At 37.9% G+C, this 23,086-nt stretch overlaps 2 protein-coding genes across 11 annotated transcripts; one reads left to right on the forward strand and one right to left on the reverse strand.

Moving 5' to 3' along the window:
- Positions 1–1,325: 1,325 nt before the first annotated feature.
- Positions 1,326–11,331, forward strand: cd99l2 (CD99 molecule-like 2). Of its 2 annotated transcripts, XM_079460760.1 has the most exons (12): positions 1,388–1,476; positions 1,584–1,655; positions 3,634–3,681; positions 3,800–3,838; positions 3,964–4,041; positions 5,881–5,961; positions 6,729–6,791; positions 7,228–7,299; positions 7,402–7,455; positions 7,541–7,660; positions 7,750–7,815; positions 8,161–11,329. In XM_079460760.1, the coding sequence occupies exons 2-12, from the start codon at positions 1,598–1,600 to the stop codon at positions 8,220–8,222; spliced, it is 741 nt and encodes a 246-aa protein (XP_079316886.1). In that variant the 5' UTR covers positions 1,388–1,476; positions 1,584–1,597; the 3' UTR covers positions 8,223–11,329. The 2 variants fall into 2 exon arrangements, with proteins under 2 accessions (XP_079316887.1, XP_079316886.1); XM_079460761.1 differs by lacking the exon at positions 6,729–6,791 and having other exon boundaries at positions 1,326–1,476; positions 8,161–11,331.
- Positions 11,332–11,465: 134 nt separating this feature from the next.
- mtmr1a (myotubularin related protein 1a) lies at positions 11,466–23,033 on the reverse strand. Of its 9 annotated transcripts, XR_013786608.1 has the most exons (18): positions 22,712–22,947; positions 21,507–21,624; positions 21,261–21,284; positions 20,246–20,269; positions 19,585–19,651; positions 19,405–19,499; positions 19,187–19,294; positions 17,957–18,058; positions 17,761–17,844; positions 17,527–17,676; positions 16,561–16,749; positions 16,122–16,307; positions 15,188–15,394; positions 14,954–15,046; positions 13,736–13,849; positions 13,461–13,637; positions 11,754–13,375; positions 11,470–11,579 (listed from the first exon to the last, which is right to left on the reverse strand). XR_013786608.1 is itself a non-coding variant. In XM_079455658.1 (17 exons), exons 1-17 carry the CDS (start codon positions 22,816–22,818, stop codon positions 13,208–13,210), a joined length of 2,016 nt encoding a protein of 671 aa, XP_079311784.1. In that variant the 5' UTR covers positions 22,819–23,010; the 3' UTR covers positions 11,466–13,207. The 9 variants fall into 9 exon arrangements, 8 of the variants coding, with proteins under 8 accessions (XP_079311784.1, XP_079311781.1, XP_079311780.1 ...); XM_079455658.1 differs by having other exon boundaries at positions 11,466–13,375; positions 19,585–19,654; positions 22,712–23,010; XM_079455655.1 differs by lacking the exon at positions 20,246–20,269 and adding an exon at positions 19,858–19,926 and having other exon boundaries at positions 11,466–13,375.
- Between the last annotated feature and the right edge of the window lie 53 nt (positions 23,034–23,086).

Consider the following 23,086-nt stretch of genomic DNA (forward strand, 5'->3'; position numbering starts at 1 on the left):
TCACCAGATCTCAACCCAATAGAGCATCTTTGGGATGTGGTGGAACGGGAGCTTCGTGCCCTGGAAGTGCATCCCACAAATCTCCATCAACTGCAAGATGCTATCCTATCCTTCAATATGGAATTTCTAGACTTATGTTTTTTGTAAACGGATACATGAACATTGTACATTTTATTTAACTTTCCGCTCACGTGGGTTGTGGTTTGTTTGTCTGTTGTCTTTGCTCTTGTTGTTAGTTTTATTTGAAAATCCTTAATAAAAAAATTATTATTTTCTTAATAATAACAAAATATGGGATTTCTAAAGAATGCCTTCTAAAGAATGCTTTAAAAAATCTGAAGAACATTAGAACATTTCTAACAACATTTCTAAAGAATGCTTTCAGCACCTTGTTGAATCAATGCCACGTAGAATTAAGGCAGTTCTGAAGGCGAAAGGGGTCAAACACAGTATTAGTATGGCGTTCCTAATAATCCTTTATGTGTATATATATATATGTGTATCTTTTAAAACATATATTCATTCTGTGTTAGTGTTATTTGTATGCACCATGGGTCTGAGAGTAACACAATTTCAATCCTCTACATGTATGTACTGTACATGTAGCAGAATTGACAATAAAGCAGACTTTGACTTGACTTTGAAAGCCTCACAGACATTGCCCAATCTTTCAAATGAAAGATTTTGACATTTTTGTGGAAAGATTTGCTTTCACATTCCATGTCACAAAGCAATGGACCTATGTCATTTTTATAAAGGCATTCAATGAGAACCTGCCAGGAAATTGAATGAAGTTTCATTCTCCCCCACCCATAAACCATGCAATAATTAGCAAACTAAGAAAAAAAACCCAAATGCACATCAACACAGCCAAAATGATGCCAGATATGATCTTACATGTAACATTTATAATAACATCCCTGCCCCTTTTAAATCGATATAGGGCGATATGCCCGGCATATGCATGATAAACCACCACACACATAAATCATTTATTGAGGTCAATCCCGGATGGCGCTTAATTATTAAATGACACACAATTACCTAATTCAGTCATTCAAAGATATTGAGATGGGGAAGGGTCACCATCTCATGTCTTCAAACAGCCCGCCGCTGCGTGTGATAAACATGCTGAGAGGGTCGTTTTCTAAGCTTGTAGAAAGTACTTTTTCAGCAAGTCACGTATTTTTAGAACCAGGAACAAATTTGTCTTTTCCTTCGTCCGGGAGTGTCATTTTCGAATAACAACCATCATGTTATTAAAATAAAACGGAAATGTTATTTAGACTTGTATTTATCTGTACGACCTATATGGTTTATTTCAGCGTGCGGTGTGAAAGCAAATGCAAAGCAGAGCACGAGGAACCGCCCTAAAGCCGGTGTAACGTGATCCCGCACGCGCCTGCCCAATCTCACGCTGCCTCATTCGCACTGCAGACTGTTACTCGTCTCTGTCTCGGAGCATTTCTGATCAAAGTAAGCGACCGCAGCTGTCCGAATATCCGCTGGGGGCCAAGGGCAAAAAGTCATTATCGCATTGCATTTTATTGTGCTGTTTTAAATTTCCCATCGTTGCGTTCCAGATCACGCTTTAAACATGGGGAAGCTTTCGACATGGACGCTTCTGGCAATCTTTTCTCTGCTGGTAGTGAAAGGTAAGCATTTCGCCCCTCTTTGTTGAGCCCTTTGCCATATGCCCGCTTCATCATTTCTGTCGCCCGGCCGGAAACACCGGCACTGTGGAAAACCGTTATGCATATAGACTTTAAGTCAATCTTTTTGCTCTTGTATTCAGTACTGAAAGCTGATCACTCGGAGATTCGCGTCTAGTGAGCGCTGGGGTTGCGTTTTAACATCTGTAGCAACACTGTCTCGATCATATGTCTGGGTCTAGCCATCGCCACCGTGCTGTGCATGACATGAGGCTCATCGAATGACAATTCATTACGACGATTGGGTGAATCCACATACACAAAGAAACGGGCATTTTTATTTTATCGCCTGGTTGCATGTGCGAGATACTTTGTGTACGAGAATCATTTTTATTATTAAATCTGTCGCCAAAAGGAATCTGTATAAATACTTGAAATATTTGTCATGTTGAAAAAAAGAATCAGTGAGGGCTTTTGCCTGTTGTCGTTTATAATGGAAGATGATTGACCTTTTTTATTTGGTATGCTGAATAGGGGAGGACAATATCTCGAATCTACACTTTCTGCCCATTTTATACAGTTTTGTTTGGAAATCAACACGGCAATATTCGTTCCCTAGCTTACAATAGCATATAATACCGATTTACTGCAAGAAAGTGTAATATTTAGGGAACATTGTGAATTCAATACAGTCTTTAATTCGGAATAGCTCAGAACAGGTACGTCGGGGAGTTTGGAGTCAGAGCGCATGCGTACATGAAGGCACAATGCGCTCAGGTAGGGCATATGAGGCTGGAATTTTTGGAGACTGCGGAAGATAGGGCGATACCATCATTCTAAGACAGGGGGTGTCTCTTTCTGTCTGTGGGGTCAAATGAGTTCACTGAGGTGCAATTACTAATATCTGACAAAATCTGTGAGGTTCTAAAAGTAAATATCATGTAGGCTTACGAAATTAAAACAACTTAAGTAAAGGAATGACATGCTATGCCGTGAGACTACTTGGAAAATTAAGAGGATGGTGTGCACCCCGCCTTTTATTTAGGAAAACCCTGCCTAAATCTAAAGCCCCCACTGAAATGAATGCCTCCTCCCTGTTTACTTGTCAGCCACACCCTCTGTTGTATGTGTAAGCAGATCCATGTCAACAACCACTCACCTGAAACATCATTGCTTATGCATGAGAGTGCAGTTACCACTGTTTGAAAAGCAGATTTAATCAAACACATAATATGTAAACCTGCAGGTGCCTGTTGTCAATGGTAAAATCATGGGACTGTTACATGATGTATTGATCGCACAACAGTGCGACTAACGCTGAGCTGGCTTTGGCACTGCTACATGGTCCTGTTGCTAAACCTGGTGTGCAGTGATGACTGCACCAGAAAGCTGCCAAATAATGTACAAGAGAGATAGAAAAACAAGTAGATGGATACATTTAAAAGTACTCTTTGAGAAGAAGACTGACCCGCATGGACCCCGGGCTAAAAATAAATGCAGGACATTACTGCACAAGAGTTAGCTGACTTACTACAGAACAATGTACAGTAAAAATGACATTTTACAGAAATGTCTTTGTTTTGTGCAACATTAACACAAAAGTTTCTTTGTGCTGCAAGAATGCGTTGCTGTCATTTTAACATCTTTGTTAAAATACCGGAATGCAACAGCACTGCTGTGGAATTAGTTTCATAAAGAATCTCTAGTGAAGCTGAACATCACAGGCAGTATTAGCATTAGAACCTTTTCGCAATTGGGGACCGATAAAATAATCATACAAAAGATACAAGGGATGCATGCAATTATAGGCATAACTAAAATGATGCATAAAAGTATGGTAAAAAGAAATGCTCGATTCTTTATGCATACGTCTAGTTTAGGCTTAATTAACAATGCAATACACGCTTGTTTATTTAAATAGCCATTTAGTATTTATTTCTGCATCATGTAATTACGTTTTTCCTATTTGTGTGTGTAACAGGAATTTGTCAGGATCTGGATTTGGCAGATGCATTGGATGATAAACCACGTAAGTATGACTGATGCACTGTTTCAGCTAAAAGCTTCTCTTTTTTTGGTCAATGTTATGGCGTAGCTTACAGTTACATCTTTGCATCAGATGGACATTTATTTAGCATTTTTTACAGCTACTTCAGCTCCTAAAGTGGAACCAGCAGGCGGTGAAGGTTAAATAAATTTAATTCATTTACAATTCATTAATAACAATGTACCAAGCACAGCAAATGTGATGATCAAATCTTATGACTTGCTACCAATGAATGACAATTCAAATTTTTATGGTGTTCAACAGTGAAACCCACACCCAAGCGTCCTGTTCAGCCCACAGTCCCAGTAAAGAATCCAGTAAAACCCAACCCCAAACAAACAGGTGAGAAGACCGAATCCCTCCCTCTGTTCCTGCTTCTGATGGCTGTGTAAAGTGTAAAACGTCCCACTAACTCTCTCAAATAAACACTGGAACATAAAATCCCACGATGCCCTTGAAATCAGTATCCTGGTCTGCCCAAACATATCTCTTGTTAATTAAATGAAACGGGCCAATATTGACAGAAAATACTCAGTAAAGTGTTTATTTTGGAAAAGTTAAAAGAGGATTTGTATTGTGTAATGACAAGAATATATTGTCTTGTATGTGTGTTGGAAGGTATGTCAGAACTTTTGAAAGATTTGAGTGTGAAAGATAATGATTTTATTATTTACATGTTGTACTCATTGGTGGACATCCACTCTATGCACTGTATATGCGAAACAATTTATAAATACTAACATATTAACTTATTAACCTCTACTAACAGAAGAGCCATACACAGATTTCTTTGATTCCACCATTCGGCCGGGTCTGTTGCCCCGTACAACCACTAAACCTCTCCAAACCTCTGTTCACCCTCGGAAACAGTCTGGTGTGTACTGTGCTGTCAGTTCCCCAGTTGAACTGCCCTCATGTGTGTGTTCATTTGTGGCATGAAGATTTTTATTTTCAACACTAGTCGAGCGAGAGGCCAAAATATATGATTTGATATCATATATTCTCGCCTTTAATGTGATTATCATTTTTAGTATCATGGTTTGTGTCAGGAAGGAGGGAAGAACCCAATTGCAGGCAGCCAAGTGGACAAAAATACATTTATTTAAATAATAATCCCACGATGGGGAAACAGGAATTCAATACAAGGAATAAACAAATTTTTGGACAAAGTCCAAAATAAAAAACACCAACCTCAAGGGGAACAGCAAACATCAGGGCAACAAGGCAATAGGGCAGACAGGAACAATACACGGATACATGGCACAACGCAGCAGCACAGGACTGAAAACACGAGGGGCGGGGCATGAAATCATTAACAATCACTAATGAGGAAACGAGAGGACAGGTACAAACACTTGATCGGAGAGAGCGCATGGCATGCCAAAACAAACAATGCCATGTCTCTCTCACACTAAACACGTGGGTCTGTCATGATCCTGCCACAAGACTAAGAAAACATGATCAAAAAGAGGCGGAATCATGACAGCTTTGAATATACAACACGTTAGAAAGTGTACACTTAGTAAGTTAACTTGTCAAAAACAATAGAAAGGGAATGTCTCCATTATGATCATAACATCAAGTACATCCAATTCACAGTGAATTAAAAACATGACTTTTTGAGCTATTTAATGTTTCACACACATAAGCATAGCCTATTTTTTGTGGTTAGGTTGAAATATAATGCACAGTGCACCTACCCTCACAAAATAACTATATCCAGATAGAGAAACAAATGCAAGTTCCACACAGAACACAGCCGTTAAATCTCACAAGGCTTCCAACGGGATACTGCATTGGGAACATCTGAAGAATCAAATGGATGTTTTCTTGTTGGTTCTGGCCCTTTGACTTGTGTGCTCTAGCACTTACAGTATCTTTTCTGTAAACCAGCTCGACCAATCTGGTTTTAGTGTCCTTCACTGTCTGTCTCAGTGCATGTTAATGTAATTTAATTTCACTTCTGTCAGTACAAAGTTGCTGACCAGCTCCATCAAATTTCATTTTTCTTATGTTGTATAGTTCAGTATCACATCTTACAATCACATGTATTCGTCTTCACAGATTTCAGTGGCATGGTACCATCAATGTACCATAGTATCACCACAGCACACATGGTGTTTTTCATTTCCACTTTGGTGTATTGAGCTTAAGTAGTGACACATTTGTTTTGCCTGACAGGTCCTGATGACTTCAATCTTGCCGATGCTTTAAATCCCGACAATGACATCAGAGGAAAGGGCAAAGACTCGGGCAAAAATGGTGTGTATTTTTTAATATGTTCACATTCTACATTCGTTTGTTGTAATTAATAGATTTGATTCAGTCAGCCATCTTAAATTAATGCAATGCTGGCATACAATATTGATAGAAACTAGCTGCTCAACATGTTATAATGTTTTATGATGAACCGTCATATATTAATAAAGTGAGGTCAAACATATTTATCCTCTCTCAAAAGACATATAATTAAAGGGACTGTCATCATCCACTCACCTTCGAGTTCTTCCAATGGCCACCTTTGACTATAGTAGGAAAAATTACTTATTCTGGTGAACACAAGAGAAGATATTTTGAATAATGTAGAAAAGCAAACAGTTCTGGGGCACTTTTGCCTACCATTGTCATTTTCCCTTCTATGGTAGTCAATGGTGCCATTCGTCCAAATATCGTTCTCTGTGTTCAACCAAACAAAGAAATGTATACAGGTTTGGAACAACTCGAGAGTAATTCATGACAGAATTAAAATGTTTGGGTGAACTATCCCTTTAAGAAATGACTATAGGTTTACTATGCCTGTTTTCTCTTGGATTCCCTGAACATGTTGAAAGGTTGCATTTTTATCCATTCCTTGCATTTCTGTAAATGCTCATAAAATCTTGAAGCTCGCCATTGGCATCGGCCACATACGTTTAAAGTGAGAGAGTAATATCACGCTCACAGTTACTGGGTTACCTATGTAGTTGTATTGGTATTCAGCGTGAATATACCAATATAGCCAGAGGTGATGCATCTCATGTCCCTGCTAGATAAAGGCATTGCAGGAGGGGGCCGTGAGGATGGCCAAGTCAATAGCGGAGGTGGAACTAATGGTAAGAAACCGACCTATGTTTGGGTGATACAGCCTGGGATAAATCTGGTCTTAATCTTCTTAACTGGAAGAATTGCTTCATACTGAAATCACATTAAAACCTCCAACATCTAATGGGCTGCGTAGTCTTATTGTGTTTACCTAATGACCACAGTCTCCTAATCTCTTGTTTTATAATTATGTGGCTCCTAATCTCTGGCATCTGCAGCAAACTTTGCACTGATATTGGGTTTTATTATCCAGATTGGTTGTTTCTTTGCTTGCTCTGGATTGTATCAGCATCTCTGCTTCCTACCAGTTTGGGGTTTCAGACTTTTTGGGCATTTTCCTACTGAGGGATTTTTGTTTAGATAATTTAGGGAGCTCTTAATTAGAAGAGCCAACATTGCAATACATATCATGTTGCTCTTAGGCAAATTTTTGTCTTTCATTTTCAGCTGGTGGATTCTCAGACGGTGACCTTGCTGATATTGGCAATGACAATACCTATAAACCAGACAAAGGCAAAGGTGACTTACCTTATTCGCAAAGCATCACAATCTCACATGTTGTGAGAGAATCAAACAAGTCAAATAAAACCGCAATAACTGACATACTTCATGTGTCTTCAGGTGGACGAGGAACTGAAGGCAATGATTTGGATCCTGCTGATGAAAATAACCACGGTATAAAAAGGATAAGTTACATTTAGCCACGTTAGCTTACTTAAATATTATTTTGTTGTGAGCTATTGTATGTTTTTTATTCCAGACACCATGGCTGAGACCGGTACCATCGCTGGTATCGTAAGTGCCGTTGCCATGGCGCTGGTTGGCGCGGTGAGCAGCTACATCTCCTATCAGAAGAAGAAGCTATGCTTCGGCATACAGCGTAAGAGTTTGTTTTGCTTTTAAATTCACCACATCAAATTCATTTTAAATAACTTATAATCACGTTTAATGGGCTCGGTCTTTTCACAGAGAGCCTGAACGCGGATATGGTGAAGGCAGATGCTCCAGATGCTGTAGTAGCGCAGGAGCCACAAGGTAGATACCCCTGTTTATGAGACAGATACAGTAGTTTTATGAAACTGGATAAATTATACAAATTTCAATATAATGATATGTAACTATCCAGTTATTTTGTTTATCCTTAATTAATTTTATCAAAGTTATTTATAGCATTAGAAGCACAGTGCATTTATGGTGCCCAAACGGTTCTAAAGTTAGGATTTTTATTCTAATGCATGGCTTTTATTATATCTCTAAAATGAATATAGTAATGTGAGGATGATTATAATTTGTGTAGAGTTAATGTAGACATATGGATCTGCTTATATTTTATGTCCATTTTTCATATTGAATAATAAGCTCACAAATGTTATTTTTCAGTTCAACAGACTCTTCTCCAGCCTCCTAATGCTGAGCCTCCGACAGAGGAAAATGCTGTGTAACCTAAAACACATCGCGTAAACTAAAGGGGCAAAGTTTAAAACTATGTTTCACAGAGCGGCCCTTTTGAAGTACTAATGTGACTGTTTGAATCCAGCTTAATATCATTTTATTTATTTAAGTGTTAAAGCCTGTCTGCAACAATTTTGCTACGTAAAAGAAAACCGTCAAAAATGGACTCGGGACTAAGAAACTCGAGAAATCACTAGTTTGTAAAGGATGTTTATAGACTCCCTCACTGTACTGCAGCACAGTCTTGTTGTTTACCTTCTTAAGATTAGCTCAGACAAATGCATACTTAAAGGATTACTTGACTAAAAACTGACTAAAATATGTCATTATCTACTCAGCCACGTGTCGCTCTAAACCCATATGAATTTCCTCTGAATCCATTTAATCATGACTAACGCCCAAGAGTGTCAGTAAATGTTGTCCAATTGAGTTTAGTGAAAACAACTTGATATTGAATCATGATGCTCCAGTGTTCATGCCAAAACTGACAAACATAGAGAGCGTGCACAGGTGAGAAATGACCCAGATAGCACAGGTACGTCTGTAAGATGTCATGTCTGCCAAAGATCTGGAGATCTGAAAAACATCTGCTCTGTAAAAACATATAAGAAAAGTCTTATAAAATGCAGTTTTACAGCCATTCTAAATCATAAACATATTACAGACATCTGACAGTAGATGTCTCCCAGATGTATGCCTGCTATCAGATGTTCTGAAGAGTCAAATAAAGATTTGGAAGGACATGAGGGTCAATAAATAATGACAGAATTGCAACTTTTGTGGGAGCTAAGTTTTCAGCAGTCAGATGATTTGTGATTCTAATGTTTACAGAAACAAGTGATATTGGATAATCCTATTAATATGCTTTATCTAGACTGTTTCCATACGTTGTTACAGTAAGATAGTTGTTTGGAATTTGCTTTTGAATCAGGATCATGAAGGATTTGTCTTATTTTTACTTTTGCACATTTTGGAAGTTGTTTTTAGTTTTTCACGATCTGTATATATTTGCCTTGCTTTCACATGGCAATGTGAAAAGATTGTTACACATATATGCAGGTATTTGTGTCTTAGCAAACTTTATACTAGCGTGACTTTTTGAAAAAGACTGACGTCAGAAACTAACCAACAGCTGCTTAACTTCTAATTTGCGTAAAAAACACACTGATCAAAAAGGGGTGTAACTGTGAAGACGTGATTGTGTAGATGAAAAACAGTGTCGACTGCTTTCTTGTGTATTAGTTGGATGTCAGTGGTTGCGATTCCTTCTTTTGAGGAATATATAGAACCAGTGTGAAAAGACTGGCTAGTTACATTAGTGTGAACTCGTGAGTGGAAGTAACTTGTGTTTTTTATATTAGCGCAATACTAACGCTCTGTAGTAACTCTCGTATCGCTAATTCCGATTGATCACCATTTTGGATCTTAATGTGCTTGTATATTGCGTAATGTTTTGAAGTTTGTACTCGGGCCGTTGTATCAGTGTATCTCTATTTACACTTGTAGCAGTCAATGTACATAAATGTTGGTGCCCCCCAATCTTTTTTAACTGGGGAGTAGCTTTCGTTCTAGCTTAGTGTTTGTATCATTCGTAGCATGTTTGAACTTTAGCTTTCCAGTCCTTTTTAGAATCCTTGTAGACTTGATGGACCCTTACTAGTTTTGCTATTGCCTTAATACCTGGCTGCATTCCCAGTAGCCTGTTTTGCTAACTTGTCCAACTCGCATGGATAGATGAAAGGGTTCTGTCTTTGAACCACAGTGCGTTTTTGCTACTGAGGTTTTAAGAAGGTAACCAACCAGAATTGTGAAGAAAAGTTAGCAAAACTAACTGGAAAGCAGATCGATCCTTGCCAACCGCATCCCTACTTAAGATGCCCCAGATTATTGTAGCTGTTGTTTTACACTGTGAATTCAGGTGCACCTTTTTTACCCCCAGCCCTCGCAAATGGTGCTTTCCTTCCCAATGCCTTACCACGCTAACATTAGCGAAGACACGATAGAATAAGAACACAGAAGGAAACACGACACAAACAACCATTAGAAGGGCTGTATTTGTTGAATGTAAACTAACCAGACGTACCGGGGTGGAACCTGGTTGACTGTTCCAGTTTGTACTAGAGTAACTAGTACTGATGTCTGACATGCTTAAGAATGTTGCCTGATATCAGCATGGTCCAACCTCTGCACACTGACAGTTTAGCCTACCACGGCATTTTGAACCACATCTATATCTATAGATCAAAATAAAAACCAATGTTCGCTTAATATATCTCTTTTTACTGATATGGTGTTTGTTAGGCTACAGAACAATGTGGGTTTATCGGTGCTACACAGAAATGTAGAACACCAAAGATGAAACGTGATGGGTTTTGCCTTTTTGCATGTGTTTTGACATGGGTGTCAGTGTAGTGATTCGGTGACAGCAATGAATTTCAACGATAGCTAAATTAAAGGTGGTGACAACCCTATCACATATTTGTATTTATAAGAACTATTTCAGATTTGTTGCTTTGATACATGATCTGACTGTTAAAACCTCCCCGTTTCCTTTAATTGACTGTCTACATTTGTAATGATTGGATCCTAGAAATTCAAATGGCAAAGGTTGCATTTCTAAGGCTCTATGGTATTGTTTGGCCAGTTGTTGCAATTTTGTCAAAACAAGGGTGAAAATGCAGAACTGTACAGATATGCATGTTTTGAATTCTAGCTGTAGATATAAAGTCTTTTTATTGTGTACTGGGTTTATTCATGAGCATAAGAAATTTGTTTGGCCAGAACTGTCTGAAAGGTGTCTTAAATTTGCACTGCCACATCATGCCACTCATTATGTGACTGCCACAGATCAGATATTTAATAAATTTGGCCGTGACCTGAACCTAAGATATATTGACAGCATATAATCTATTGCCTGCTCACGCAAGTACAGAATGTAATGAAAACACACAAACGCACAGAAATGAACTGGAAATTACCTTCTAGACACCTTAAGTTTCTACTGTAGAATTTGATATTCAAATTTTGTCCTCTAATTGTATTGTGTATCTCACTGGAGATCAGCACAAAGAAACCCAATAATAAACAATTTATCTTCACGAGTCTTTCAATTACTCCTTCAAGAAAAAGTGGGGCTGTAGATTTAGATTCTTTCATTTTTTTAAATGTATAGATAAAAAGGTGAAAAACAGAACGAATGACAAGAAAGAATAAACAAGGGGAATACAAAAAATACACATATTATTTCTTTATTTTAAAGGTGCATTATAAAAATGTCATCAATATTTAAAACGGTAACTGGCATTGAAAGCTGGTCTCTTAAAGTTAAGCTCACACATCATCATTTACTCTCCCTCTTGTCATTTCAAACCGTTATGACAGGACACAAAAGAAGATCTTTTGAAGAATGTAGTAAACAGGCCCCCATTCACTTGCACTGGTTTTTTTTACAATAAAAGTGAATGGGTACCGTCGTTGTTTGGTTACCAGCATTCCTCAAAATATCTTCTTTTGTGTTCTGCAGAAGAAAGAGTCGTACTGGTTTGAAATGACAAGAGATATGACGGCAGAACTTTCCTTTTTGGGGGAACTGTCCCTTTAAGGTGCACAGCCTGAGATGTTCAAATGATCTGAAATGTTTCTCCCTTATACTGTCATGACTTCCTATCTTACATACTTATCGAGTGTACACATGGGCGTAACAACAACCACGGAAAACCAAATTAAATAGATTTTGTTTATCAATGATATCAAACATAAACATTATAACAGAAAGGTTATATGTTTTCAGTTTGTCGCTGCTCTGGGTCAAGTTATGTGGTTGCTTTCAAATAAACTAAAAACTTAACGTGAGACTATAGTTATGCCTGGAATAAGTGCTTGTTCTTTTAACAGTAGATAGTGTTTGTTACAAATAAGGTTTAATAGAAATTTGGTTTTGCGATTTCAGAAAATTAATTATTTCATGGATTTAGTATCACCATAGTGCAAACGTATGTAAATTCAGGAAATGGGTTTCAAATCAACCCCCCCCCACGTCTCAGACCAAAGTTACACCTTTGAGTGTCAAAGTTGACAACCCTTAATTGAAGATGGTAAAAGATTTGCGGCAATATGGAAAGGTTCTACAGAAATACTTTCTATGGACACAACAGACATATTCAACAGGTGGCGTGAGGATATGTGGTCCCTAGTTTACCTTCTGTAAACATACATTTCAGTAGTACAGACAGTACAGTAGTAAAGAATGCATATAAAAACAGGACAGACACCACATGCTTTCATCTTTATACTAACAAGTGCTTGAGAAACACAATGAAAAACCAATATCTGGTTTAAAATGGCAGTATTTAAACAGCACTATTCTCTCCTGACAAAGAAAGCTCCAGTCTTTATAACAAAATAATGTTAAAACAACTATCCCACCTAATCGTACCAACCTAAAACATGAACATGAGTTAATAAGTCAACTATAGTAAAACTTAAACTGGAGTGAAATATAAAAACAGTCATACCGAAATTGGCACAGAGGCAGGTTGAGGTGATTAAAAACTACAGACTAATAAAGAAAATACTAGAATTTAAATACTGAAAGAATCTATAGCAACCGACAACACACGTATTCTTCAGCTAAATGCAAATAAATTAGCCTATTACAATTTCTGCATATTTACAAGTCAAATATTAGAAATTAAATTACTTAAAGGTCAAAAATGGGCATTTATAACCAGAATTAAAACTCCAATCAAAGCTTTCCTGATCTGACTAGAAGTATGTCACTGAGAGCAGTTTCATAAAAACTAAAATGACACTGAATAGTGCAGAAGACTGTCCACTTTTTGGGTGTTCGTTTAAGTTGTGTTTCAGTACTTGGCTTTTTGTATCTTTTAAGTGAGAATAAACGGATCTATACTTGATAAATGAAGATGTCACATTACCATTTTTGTTTAAACAAGAGCAAACTTTCCTATGTATTTCAAACAGAGGTGTGTAGGGGTGTACCGCCATTTGAGGGAGAATACGCATGTTCTGAGGAGGAGGAGATTGAGTGTGACGCAGATACTTCTTTATGAAGTTCCTCCACCTTCCTCTGAAGCTCTGCACGCAAATACAGCAGCTCCTTCAGGTTCTGATGTACAGGCATCTATACAAGTCAACACAAACAGCAGTTCAATTACATGTGAGATAATTTGATTGTAAAAAAACATAGATAGTGAATCGTTTTTCACCTGTGGTCTCATTCGGGGGTTCCAGCGCACATAATATCCGACCCACAACTCCAAATGCCTTACACTAGCTAGAGGGTACAACACGTGGTTTTCATAGTTCACATAAAATGGGTTGGTAAAGTCTTCTGGCTGACTGTTAGTGTAAGACCACAAAGACACCGTCTTACTGTGCACTTCCTGAATAAAAGAAGAGAAAAAAATATATTTACAAGTTTCAGGTATGAATCATTTGACTCGTCAAGAAAATCCCCTCAGATTGTCACAATGGTACTTGCCTTTTGTACTCTCTCGTGTTCACTGTTGTACAGAAATGTACCAAACAGGCAGCTGTATAGGTGATCCAGAATGGTGATGAGAAAGACCTCATTAAATTCAAATGCCGTGGGAAACTAGTAGATAATATAAAGACATAGTGAGTTTCAATATGTCAGCAATTTTAATTCATTCTTTCATTTGTTTATTCAACTTGCAAAGCACCACAATATCCAACTTCCAGAATTAAGGCCTGTTCTCATCTAGGATGATAACTACGAAGTTAGCGTTTTTTAGGATATAAATAACATGGTCACTCAAATTCATCTTTGTTTTGTGTTTAATCTTTTTTGGCCAATAAATCACACTCAAAATATGGGTACAGGGGTGGAGAGGGAGTTTTTAGCCATTTCAGCCATCTTTAGGGCAGGGGTTAGGGGGTCTGGGGAACCCCAAGGGGCATTCAGATAGTTCCATAGTTTTTATCACTCATTACTTGACATGCATACTCACTGGGGTTGTATGCTGTCATGAAGCAAGATTAATTGCGAAAGTTTCTACAGGACAATTTCACTTCTAATGAAAATGTTTCTCTTTAGGTTTAGTCGACCGACAAGTGTCGCAGATTATTTACGTTTGGAAATAATATATTGAAATATTTTGTTTATTATCTATGTAACATGACATCATATTATTTTATTGTATTATTTATTAATATATTTCAAACACATAAAAATATTAAGGCGGATTTGTATTTCAGGAAAGTGGCCCCTTACAAAAGCTTCATCATATTTGGGGGTCCCTGGCATTATAATGTTTAAAAAACCCTGCTTAAGGCAAAACTTTAAACGCTTGCATACATTATTGTATGTGTAGAACTAACAATATGTTTATAATCGTAGTGTTTTGTTTATACTGGTGTATTGTGAAACCTTTATTGTGAACAGACCTTAACTCAGAAAAGTACAATGCAAGCATAAAGTAGGTGCGACACTATTGAATTATTTGATAAATGACAGAAAACAGCAGGAACCCTGAATACATTGAATATTCATGCATTAAGCATGTGCTGACAGTCTATAAAAGCTATCTATTCATAAAGTATCATGCCATAGAAACAATTCAATGATAAATACTGTATGGGTGATTTTTAACATTAAAAATTAAAATATGCATTGCCTAGACAGCAATAAAGGTCCCAATAAGACAAACAGATAACATCAGTTTCACTGATAGCTCACCTGTCTCATCATCTGCCAAACACAGTCAATAAACTGCACAAATAAAGGTGAGCGCTCAGAGTTTAAATGATTTTCATCTCCATGACCGACACGCTGGAATTATGAGAGACAGGTGTTAGAAATTCACAATTCAAAACATATTTACGTATATGTCTCAGCTGTGCCTCTGTGATTGGCTACATTCAGTTTTCTATCCACACTTTCTTGTACTGACACAAAGTCAGTGTTACTCACCGAAGCAAACTTGTGTCCAAAACTGATCCATTCCTTCTCCAGCAGCACCTGGAAACCCCGGATAGTTCTGTAGTAGGAGTCCAGCATCAGCATGGAGAGAGAAGTGAGCTGAGCTGTACGATCCCAGCCGTCACTGCAGTGCACCACCACAGAGCTCTTACTGGACTCCACCTTATCTGCAATCCGCACTGCACTCACAAGCAACAGCTAATGAGTGAAAGAGACAGAGAGAAAGAGCTCCTTTACTTTCTGATCCATTAACACGATTAATGTCAGGTTCACTGCCATCAAAAAGTATCGACAATTAGCATACAGTTTAGATTGGTTCTGTTCTGGGCAAAATACCCTGCCCATCCATGCAGCCAGCATGAATAAGAGCAAGGAGCGCAGCGATAACCCCCCTTAAGGTAAACAGAACAGAACAAGCAGATGTCATCATTTCTTAAAGACATTTAAGTGTAACTCATAATTAAAGTGTAGTTGATACTTAAGAAAATGAATAACAGAAGTCAAGTCCCGATTGTAAATGTAAGTGGAGCTGGGGATGGAGGAGGGTAATTTGCTCCTGAGCAACGCGATAAGCTGCTATTAGCTGAATTCATTTTTAAAACGGAAACTGTGATTGCGTCATATTTCTGTAGGTACAGGAGCAATTATGCAATAAAGGTCCCAATAAGACAAAAAGCTGATTCAAGCTTGACTCACGTGACCAGCCAGAACTAATGATATACGCTTGCAACATCCCTCAGAACAGTATTTGGGTCCAGATGGCACCCGTAAACAATTTACTGTCTTAAAGATATTTAATTAACATTTTGATTCAGTTGTAAATATTCTGTGTGTTTTATTTTGTTCTAACGTTTGTGTAGAGATAAAAAATAAAACAGGACCAGTGTTGCTGACTAAAGGAATAACAATGAAAGGTGCTGTTTACCCGAATGTACTCCAGCCAGTGTGTGGCTTCTATGGCTGAATGCCAGTGCTGTTCATCGATTGTGGGGTAAACCACCTCTTTCAGCTTACGCAGAGACTCTCTAATAACGTGAATGTTCGGGATCTCCAGAAAATTCAGCTCCATGTTGGGATAGAAGTTCTCATTCTCATAACCTCCATCTTTAGCCTGTGGGGTGAGACAGCAGAAAATAAGGAAAGTGGATTCATGAGTTCCATTTGTATCTCCTAATGAAATGTCCGATACAGGTCTATAACAGATCTGCACCAGTGCAGATGGCTGCTCAGTAATTCAAAACTACATTTGTGGAAAGAAATAAGGAAGCTGGCGAGGGAATGTATGAGACAAAGAAATCATTTTGAGAGATTTTCATTTTCAACTGTTGATCATGAATCAAGACTGCACAGGTTGCCATCATTACCTTATGATTATCGGCTACGGTGTTCTGCCGAGCATCAAATATGGTGAGTTTATGGGACTGTGCGTTTGCATCCATAATGGTCTGAAGGTAGTGCTCATCTTCTTTACACCGACGGTCTGTGGGCCCCACCATAGGCTGACTGCAACGCACTATAGTGGCCTGAGTTTCTGGGTGGATCCAGGAGAGGACCTGAAAGAGAACAGGAGATGCAAAGTCTTGCTGTGATTCAATTAATTTATTGGATATTAACGGGATAGCTCACCCAAAAATGAAAATTTACTCACCCTTAGGTTGTTCCAAACCTGTATACATTTCTTTGTTCTGCCAAACACAAAGGGAGATATTTGGAAGAATATCAGTAACAAAACAAATCTCATCCCCAATTTACTGCCATAGTAGAGAAAATAATAATAATAATAATACTATGAGAGTCAATGCGGGATGAGATCTGTTTAGTTTTGGAACAACCTGAATTTGCATTTTTGGGTTAACTATCCCGTTAAGAATGATAATAAAATTGTACGAGGCAACTGATGAAATCAAACAAAACAGATAATATCACTATGTTGACATTATGTAGATATAAATGAGATGTGACCCAGTCTGTGAAACCCCAAGTCATTTTTTGAAATTTGTTAGTTTCTATAAAAAATTATCCTACATAATGTAAAGAATATTTTGTGAAATATAAACATGTAAAAATGTGAAATCAATGTTTAGGAAGACAACACAAGGTATGGTGCAATCTATGCTAAATAATAAAATGTAGTGTCATTAACTCAAAATCATTCATTTAATAAAGAATATTTTCTATCTATCATGGCTTAGACTACTTTAATGCTCATTATCTCATAAATAGATTATGCGACTTCAGACTGTATTTCACAGACGGGGTCACATATTATACTCTACAATTGATTCATTTAATAGTCAATGTAAAGTATAAATGCAGGCACACAGACTGACCGGAATGCGGTGTTTGGCTCTGAAAGAGGCCACACGTTTGATCTCATCATCTTCAATACTTTTTGGAATAACAAGTAAAGCAGGATATGTGTCACACACTTCATAATTACTGTTGATCTTACGGATGGTCCAGCTCTCATTCGGCAAACCCTACAGAGAAAGTGGAGACTTGAAAATGAGAAGAAATCATCTTAAAGAAGCTCTAGTGTACTGAATGAAACATCATTGTCTCGCCATTCTCTTGTACTCAGCCACTGGATCATAAGCCTTCCATGTATCCTCCGAAAACTTTTCCTTGTATTGGAAAGCGAAGAGAGGCTGGAACAGATGAGGGAACAAATTGATTTGTTAACCAATTGCATTGAATCAGGAATGATTGACAGGTCCAGCAGCCGATAGCTGCTCTGTATTATGTATAAGGTTGACGTACCAGGCCATTAGACAAGGGGAAGGCATACTTGGTCAACGTCTCCAAAATCTCCAGCTTACTCTGCTCCTCATTTTTATAAGCAAACCTGGGACTTCTCATATCCTGTTGAGGATATTCCAAACATCACTAATAATAGTTTATAATTGAAATGAATTTTTTTACTAAGATTCCTTTTATTGTTTTTCCAAGTTAAAATCTGGGCAAACTGTTCATGCCTTTCCTTTAAGTTCCTGTAAACACTATTCACTTCATTAACAAAAGAAAAACACAATGTCAATTTTCATCACTATTGTGATTTTTTTATGATCTGATAAAAATGACTCGTGGTTTGTTTATCCCACCCGGTGTTAGGAGCCAAAATAAAATCATAAAAAAAGTAAACTGACTTAATCTAAACATTAATTAAAAAAGTATTTTTTTTGTCGAACAGGTACATTTTCAGGTAAGTTTTTTGTCAAACCCTACCCTTATAGTGTTACCTATAGTCATTTTCTAACGTAACTTTTTTAAATGTTGCGTAAAATACAACGCCACAGCGTTTTCTTAACGTAGATAAATATAAACATTGTTGAGAGAGATCCTCTATTTCTTTTAACATTTTAAGCAGGTGTACTTTAGCTTCGGCTTTAGGATTCCTTTTCATTGTGTAAGTTAACGTTAGACTACTGATAGTTCCGGTTCCAAACATTCATTGTTTACATCAGGGTCGGAAAATAACAGAGGCTTTGGAAAGAAATGACAACAAGGTGAACAAAACTGCTCTCAAAACTGAAGATAAAAGAGGAAAAGCAGTCCCTGCATAATGAAAGACTAGCTCAGACAGTCCCAATCTAAATAAGATGAGGTGAAAATGAACGAATGTGGAGGACTGCGTTTTTGCTCTGCTACAGCTTTGAGCATTACAGCCAATCAAGTTCATGTTATGGATATACTGGCCAATCAGAGGCGTTTAAATGATTCACCGATGAAGAAGAGCTGCGCTGAAGTGCGCCATGCTCATAACATATCATAACAACCACGTACAGATACCGTGAAAGAAAGAGATTTGTTAAAGTAGTCAGCCCATATATAAAACTCTAGCTCCACCACTGCTCCATGCTGGAATGTAAATAAATAATCTAAAACAGTTCATCTCTGTGATGAAAGTAAACACTTTCATTGAGCTTTATTGTTGTGGATGGATGTTCACCAGCCTAGGATATACAAGTGGTTTGAATACAATATTCTGACCTTACAGACGATCTCAATGCCACTAGTATTTTCTCCAAGACTCTGTACGCTAAAAGTCTCCAGTCTGCTGATAGCACAGATGTTCACATCCAGCACAAAAGGTGCATCCTGCAAACAGACAAACATGCATAAGCCAAAAAATATATCTGAAGCCGCCATTCAGAGCACATAGGCTACTTGAAGAGAAAAATAACGTCTGCTCCGCTCTGAAGACGTACCCTTTCCAGACTGATGAAGTAAAGTTTGTAGTCTGTGACTGTCAGTGTGCCCGTCACGGCTCCAGTTGAAGGACAGATATAAATCACATCTTTAACTGCGAATGCAGGAAAACATATTATCAAGAATGACAACACAAGCACAAACAAGGCTGGAGCTCAACCTGGAATGATTAGACACACCAGTGGTTTTGACGGTTTCTCCAGGGACCAGTGGGACTTCATCCACAGGCGCTTGCCTTTTGAATACCTGCTGCAGAATAACACAATACTCAAATTCCAGCCAACTTCAGAACTTCAGCAAAATTTTTATGAGTGAGATTCAATATTTGGCTTACTAAATAAGATATAACAAAGAAAAGGGCCAAGAAAGAGATGGACAGCAGTGGAAATATAAGTTGAAACAGAGAAGCACAGAACTAAGGAAACAATGGTGTTGAAGCATAAGAAACTTGCCGGAGGGTGAGAGGGCAGCTCAGAGCAGCTGTCACACTGATACCCATGTTCGTCACCACAGTCCTGAGACTGAACACCAGCCGCAAGACAAACAGTGCCAGACGAGCAGAAAGAAATATAGAAGAAAAAGAAGATGCGTTTATAGAGTTTATTCGCTTGAAAGAAAAACCTCCACGAGAGAATAGAGAAAGAAAAATGCAACAGCAGTAATAGCTGCGGTTTTAAGTTGATAGGTCATATCCTCATACAGAGACAGGAAGTGAGATCTGAGGAAGGCAGAGAGTTCACACGACGAAAAAACTGCTGCTCAAGACAATACCATGACATTATTTCAGATGCTTCTGGTGTGTTTCTACACAGATCTCAGTCACTACATCATGAGCCTTACCCTCAAGTTAGACCTCTTGGATACCTGGGGGATCACAGATAAGCATCAGACAAAGAGGAGATGCAAATACACCCCATTTGTGCACGCAAGAGCTCACAAACACACATACTTAAACGGCCAGTTCACCGATAAGAGTCTATTTTCTATGGCACAAAAAAGGTTAGGACGAATGTTAGGGAGCCCAGCGATATATGCCAAGTGACAATAGATCCCGTATTTAAAACTGGTCTTTTTTGCATTATTGCATCAGGTCACAATGAGAGTCAACATAACTGTTTACTACATGTTTTTACATTCAATAAATGTGAACGTGACTTAAGTCGCCAGTCCCCAACATTCTCCTTTCTTGTTTGTTTTGGGTTACCTATTGTTGTTTGTTCTTACGTAACATAACAAATAATAATAACTGGCTCTATTTTCCAACTTATTAAACAACCTATTTAAATAGAAAGTATTATTTGAAGGTGAACTAAAGCTTTAGTTCTTTGAGAAGACTTTAAGAAGGCTTGGCAAAATGTATGCACAACACCTGAGCAACACCTATTGAGTAAAGACCCAGGAAAATGACAATTCCCCAATAAATAAGTACAAAGTTGTATTTTCTTCATTTTGTACCATACACCTCATATTTTGATCATTTAATCTAACCTGGGGAGCATATATACATCATTTTGTCCACTACTGTATTTCTCTCCTTTGATTTGGGGAGAAATTATCTGGACACCTTTTCATTTTCCCGCTTGATGAAGCATAAATAATGGGGTAAGTACAGAAGACAAACATGTACAGTAACTGTAAAAAAGTACTCTTGATAAGTAAGCAAAATACAATACAACAAATCTTACAAAGTCATACGAACTGAACCCAAAGAAAGGTAAAGCAAACTAAGTGTGCACAGACAGTTGCCACATATTTGTTTTGTTATACATAATCTATAGCTCAATTTTAACTTGACTGAAAGCAGAGCAGTGGTTTGGTTAGAACAGGCTGACAAATAAAACAGCATCACCCTTACCCTAAAATCTATCTTCTTCCCAACCTGTCAATCAAAAAAAAAACAGGTATCAAAAAATGTCCCAAAGACAAAACAAACCGGGCCAGACTCATTCTGGATGCATATGTAACACATTTCAAAACATTAATGCAAAACAAACAAATAGAAAAAATCTAAAAGATTACCTAAAGACCTTTTGACAGAAAAAAGTTTGACTGAGAGTTCATCATTGTATGCAACACAGGTGAAGCATCGTGACGGTCTTACCCTGCACTCTCGAGTCACTGCGTCTGGAGGGATGACGCTTGAGATCTGGCTGGACATTTGGCTTGAGATAGTGGCTGCTATCAGCTGTTTGCACCATTCCACATGAGATCCTGACGGGCTGTGGAAAAACACAATTTAATTTGTGTGTTTAACTGTGTATTTTTCATTGTTATTCATTATCGTAATAAAAATAAATATATATCTAGTTTGAACTCTATAAAGGTGCTTCAAAAACACATTTTAAAAAGCGTTATGCAAATAAAGTTCCAATAAATAGCATTCCTTTTCATATTATTAATAGTATACAATTGATATAGGACCTGGGTAAAATGACGGAAGATAAGAAGTTATTTTCACGATGATGTAATTGAATCTATAAGTGTAAGAATGTGTCGTTTTAAGGGGAGTGAATAATAATGCAATTGTAAGTATCCACTTTACACACATTCATATAAATAAATTGAACGAGATGCTATGTATTAAAGACAATCTCAAACTCATTTCTAAAGAAGCAATGCTGCGTACAACTAATAAAAACACCTGTTCTGCCAATAAAACTACAAGGCAGTGACGTGTTCTCACATGTCTCAAAACCATTGCTGATACATTATTATAACACAACACAACACACTTCAGACAAAGATACATTCTTTGGCATCATATAGGCTACTGGAGACATAATGCATTGTCCGATGTGGATGTGCACAGAAAAGGACATATGCTGTGTGGGCTAAAGATGACAGATGGTATTATGAGGTCAGAAAACTGGGCTACACAATCAAATCTGTAAATCCTGAAACCTACAAAAAAAACCTCAATATGAGTTTTGTATATTCTGACATGATCTATTGCTTTGGTAAAAGCGCTTCCTCTTACGAACACGACACAGAAACACAGTAACGTCAGTCGCTCGAGATAACGGGATGTTTCATATATGCACTTGTTTTCAACATGCATACTTTGTGTAACGCTCGTAGGCATTTCACAGCTTTAACAACAAATATTTCAGAACCCCGTGTTGTTATTTGCGCACAAATAAACGCGTATTTACGCGGTAAATTTCATAACAATGGCCACACGGGACATGCGTCTCATCGGTCCGTCTTCACAGACGTGTCGGCATCGCGCACACGCACAACAAAGCGAAAACACAGTTATTCCACATCACAACAAAACACACATTTGCGTATCAAAACCGTTCTTACCTTTCTAGCGACTCCACGCTGTCCTGTCGTGATGCAGGGTTTCCTCCGGTTCGTGGTTTCCTCTGCAGCACCGGGCTGTCTGACCCAGAAGAGTGCTGTTTCTCCATTTTCCACTCTGACGAGCTTAATCTTGTGAAGGTATTAATGTCTTCTGTGAGAGATTTGAGTCTTTAGGAAGTCATTTCTATAAGCGAGCAGCAGTCTGTGGTCGACTCTCAGCTTCCTCTGACGCTTCTGACAAATTGCGTTTCTCATTTATTTATACTCAGGAAGCAGCCATGACGGAACCCCCTCCCACCACAACATACATCTATATTTGTCCACTTCTATTTCATATCTGGTGTATCAAAGTACAAGGGTCTCAATCTGAGTGTC

Source organism: Barbatula barbatula, assembly GCF_947034865.1.
Source record: "Barbatula barbatula genome assembly, chromosome: 1".
In the NCBI taxonomy this organism is placed as follows: domain Eukaryota; kingdom Metazoa; phylum Chordata; class Actinopteri; order Cypriniformes; family Nemacheilidae; genus Barbatula; species Barbatula barbatula.

Bases quoted from the DNA above. Each gene is read 5' to 3' on its own strand.
- cd99l2 (XM_079460760.1), top strand. From the start codon at position 1,598: ATGGGGAAGCTTTCGACATGGACGCTTCTGGCAATCTTTTCTCTGCTG. The intron at 1,656-3,633 runs GTAAGCATTTCG...TGTGTGTAACAG, and splicing joins TTCTCTGCTGGTAGTGAAAG to GAATTTGTCAGGATCTGGAT. The intron at 7,456-7,540 runs GTATAAAAAGGA...TTTTTATTCCAG, and splicing joins TGCTGATGAAAATAACCACG to ACACCATGGCTGAGACCGGT.
- mtmr1a (XM_079455654.1), bottom strand. From the start codon at position 22,818: ATGGAGAAACAGCACTCTTCTGGGTCAGACAGCCCGGTGCTGCAGAGG. The intron at 21,625-22,711 runs GTAAGAACGGTT...GTTTTTCCACAG, and splicing joins AGCGTGGAGTCGCTAGAAAG to CCCGTCAGGATCTCATGTGG. The intron at 13,376-13,460 runs GTGAAAAACGAT...TGACTTGTATAG, and splicing joins ACCCCCGAATGAGACCACAG to ATGCCTGTACATCAGAACCT.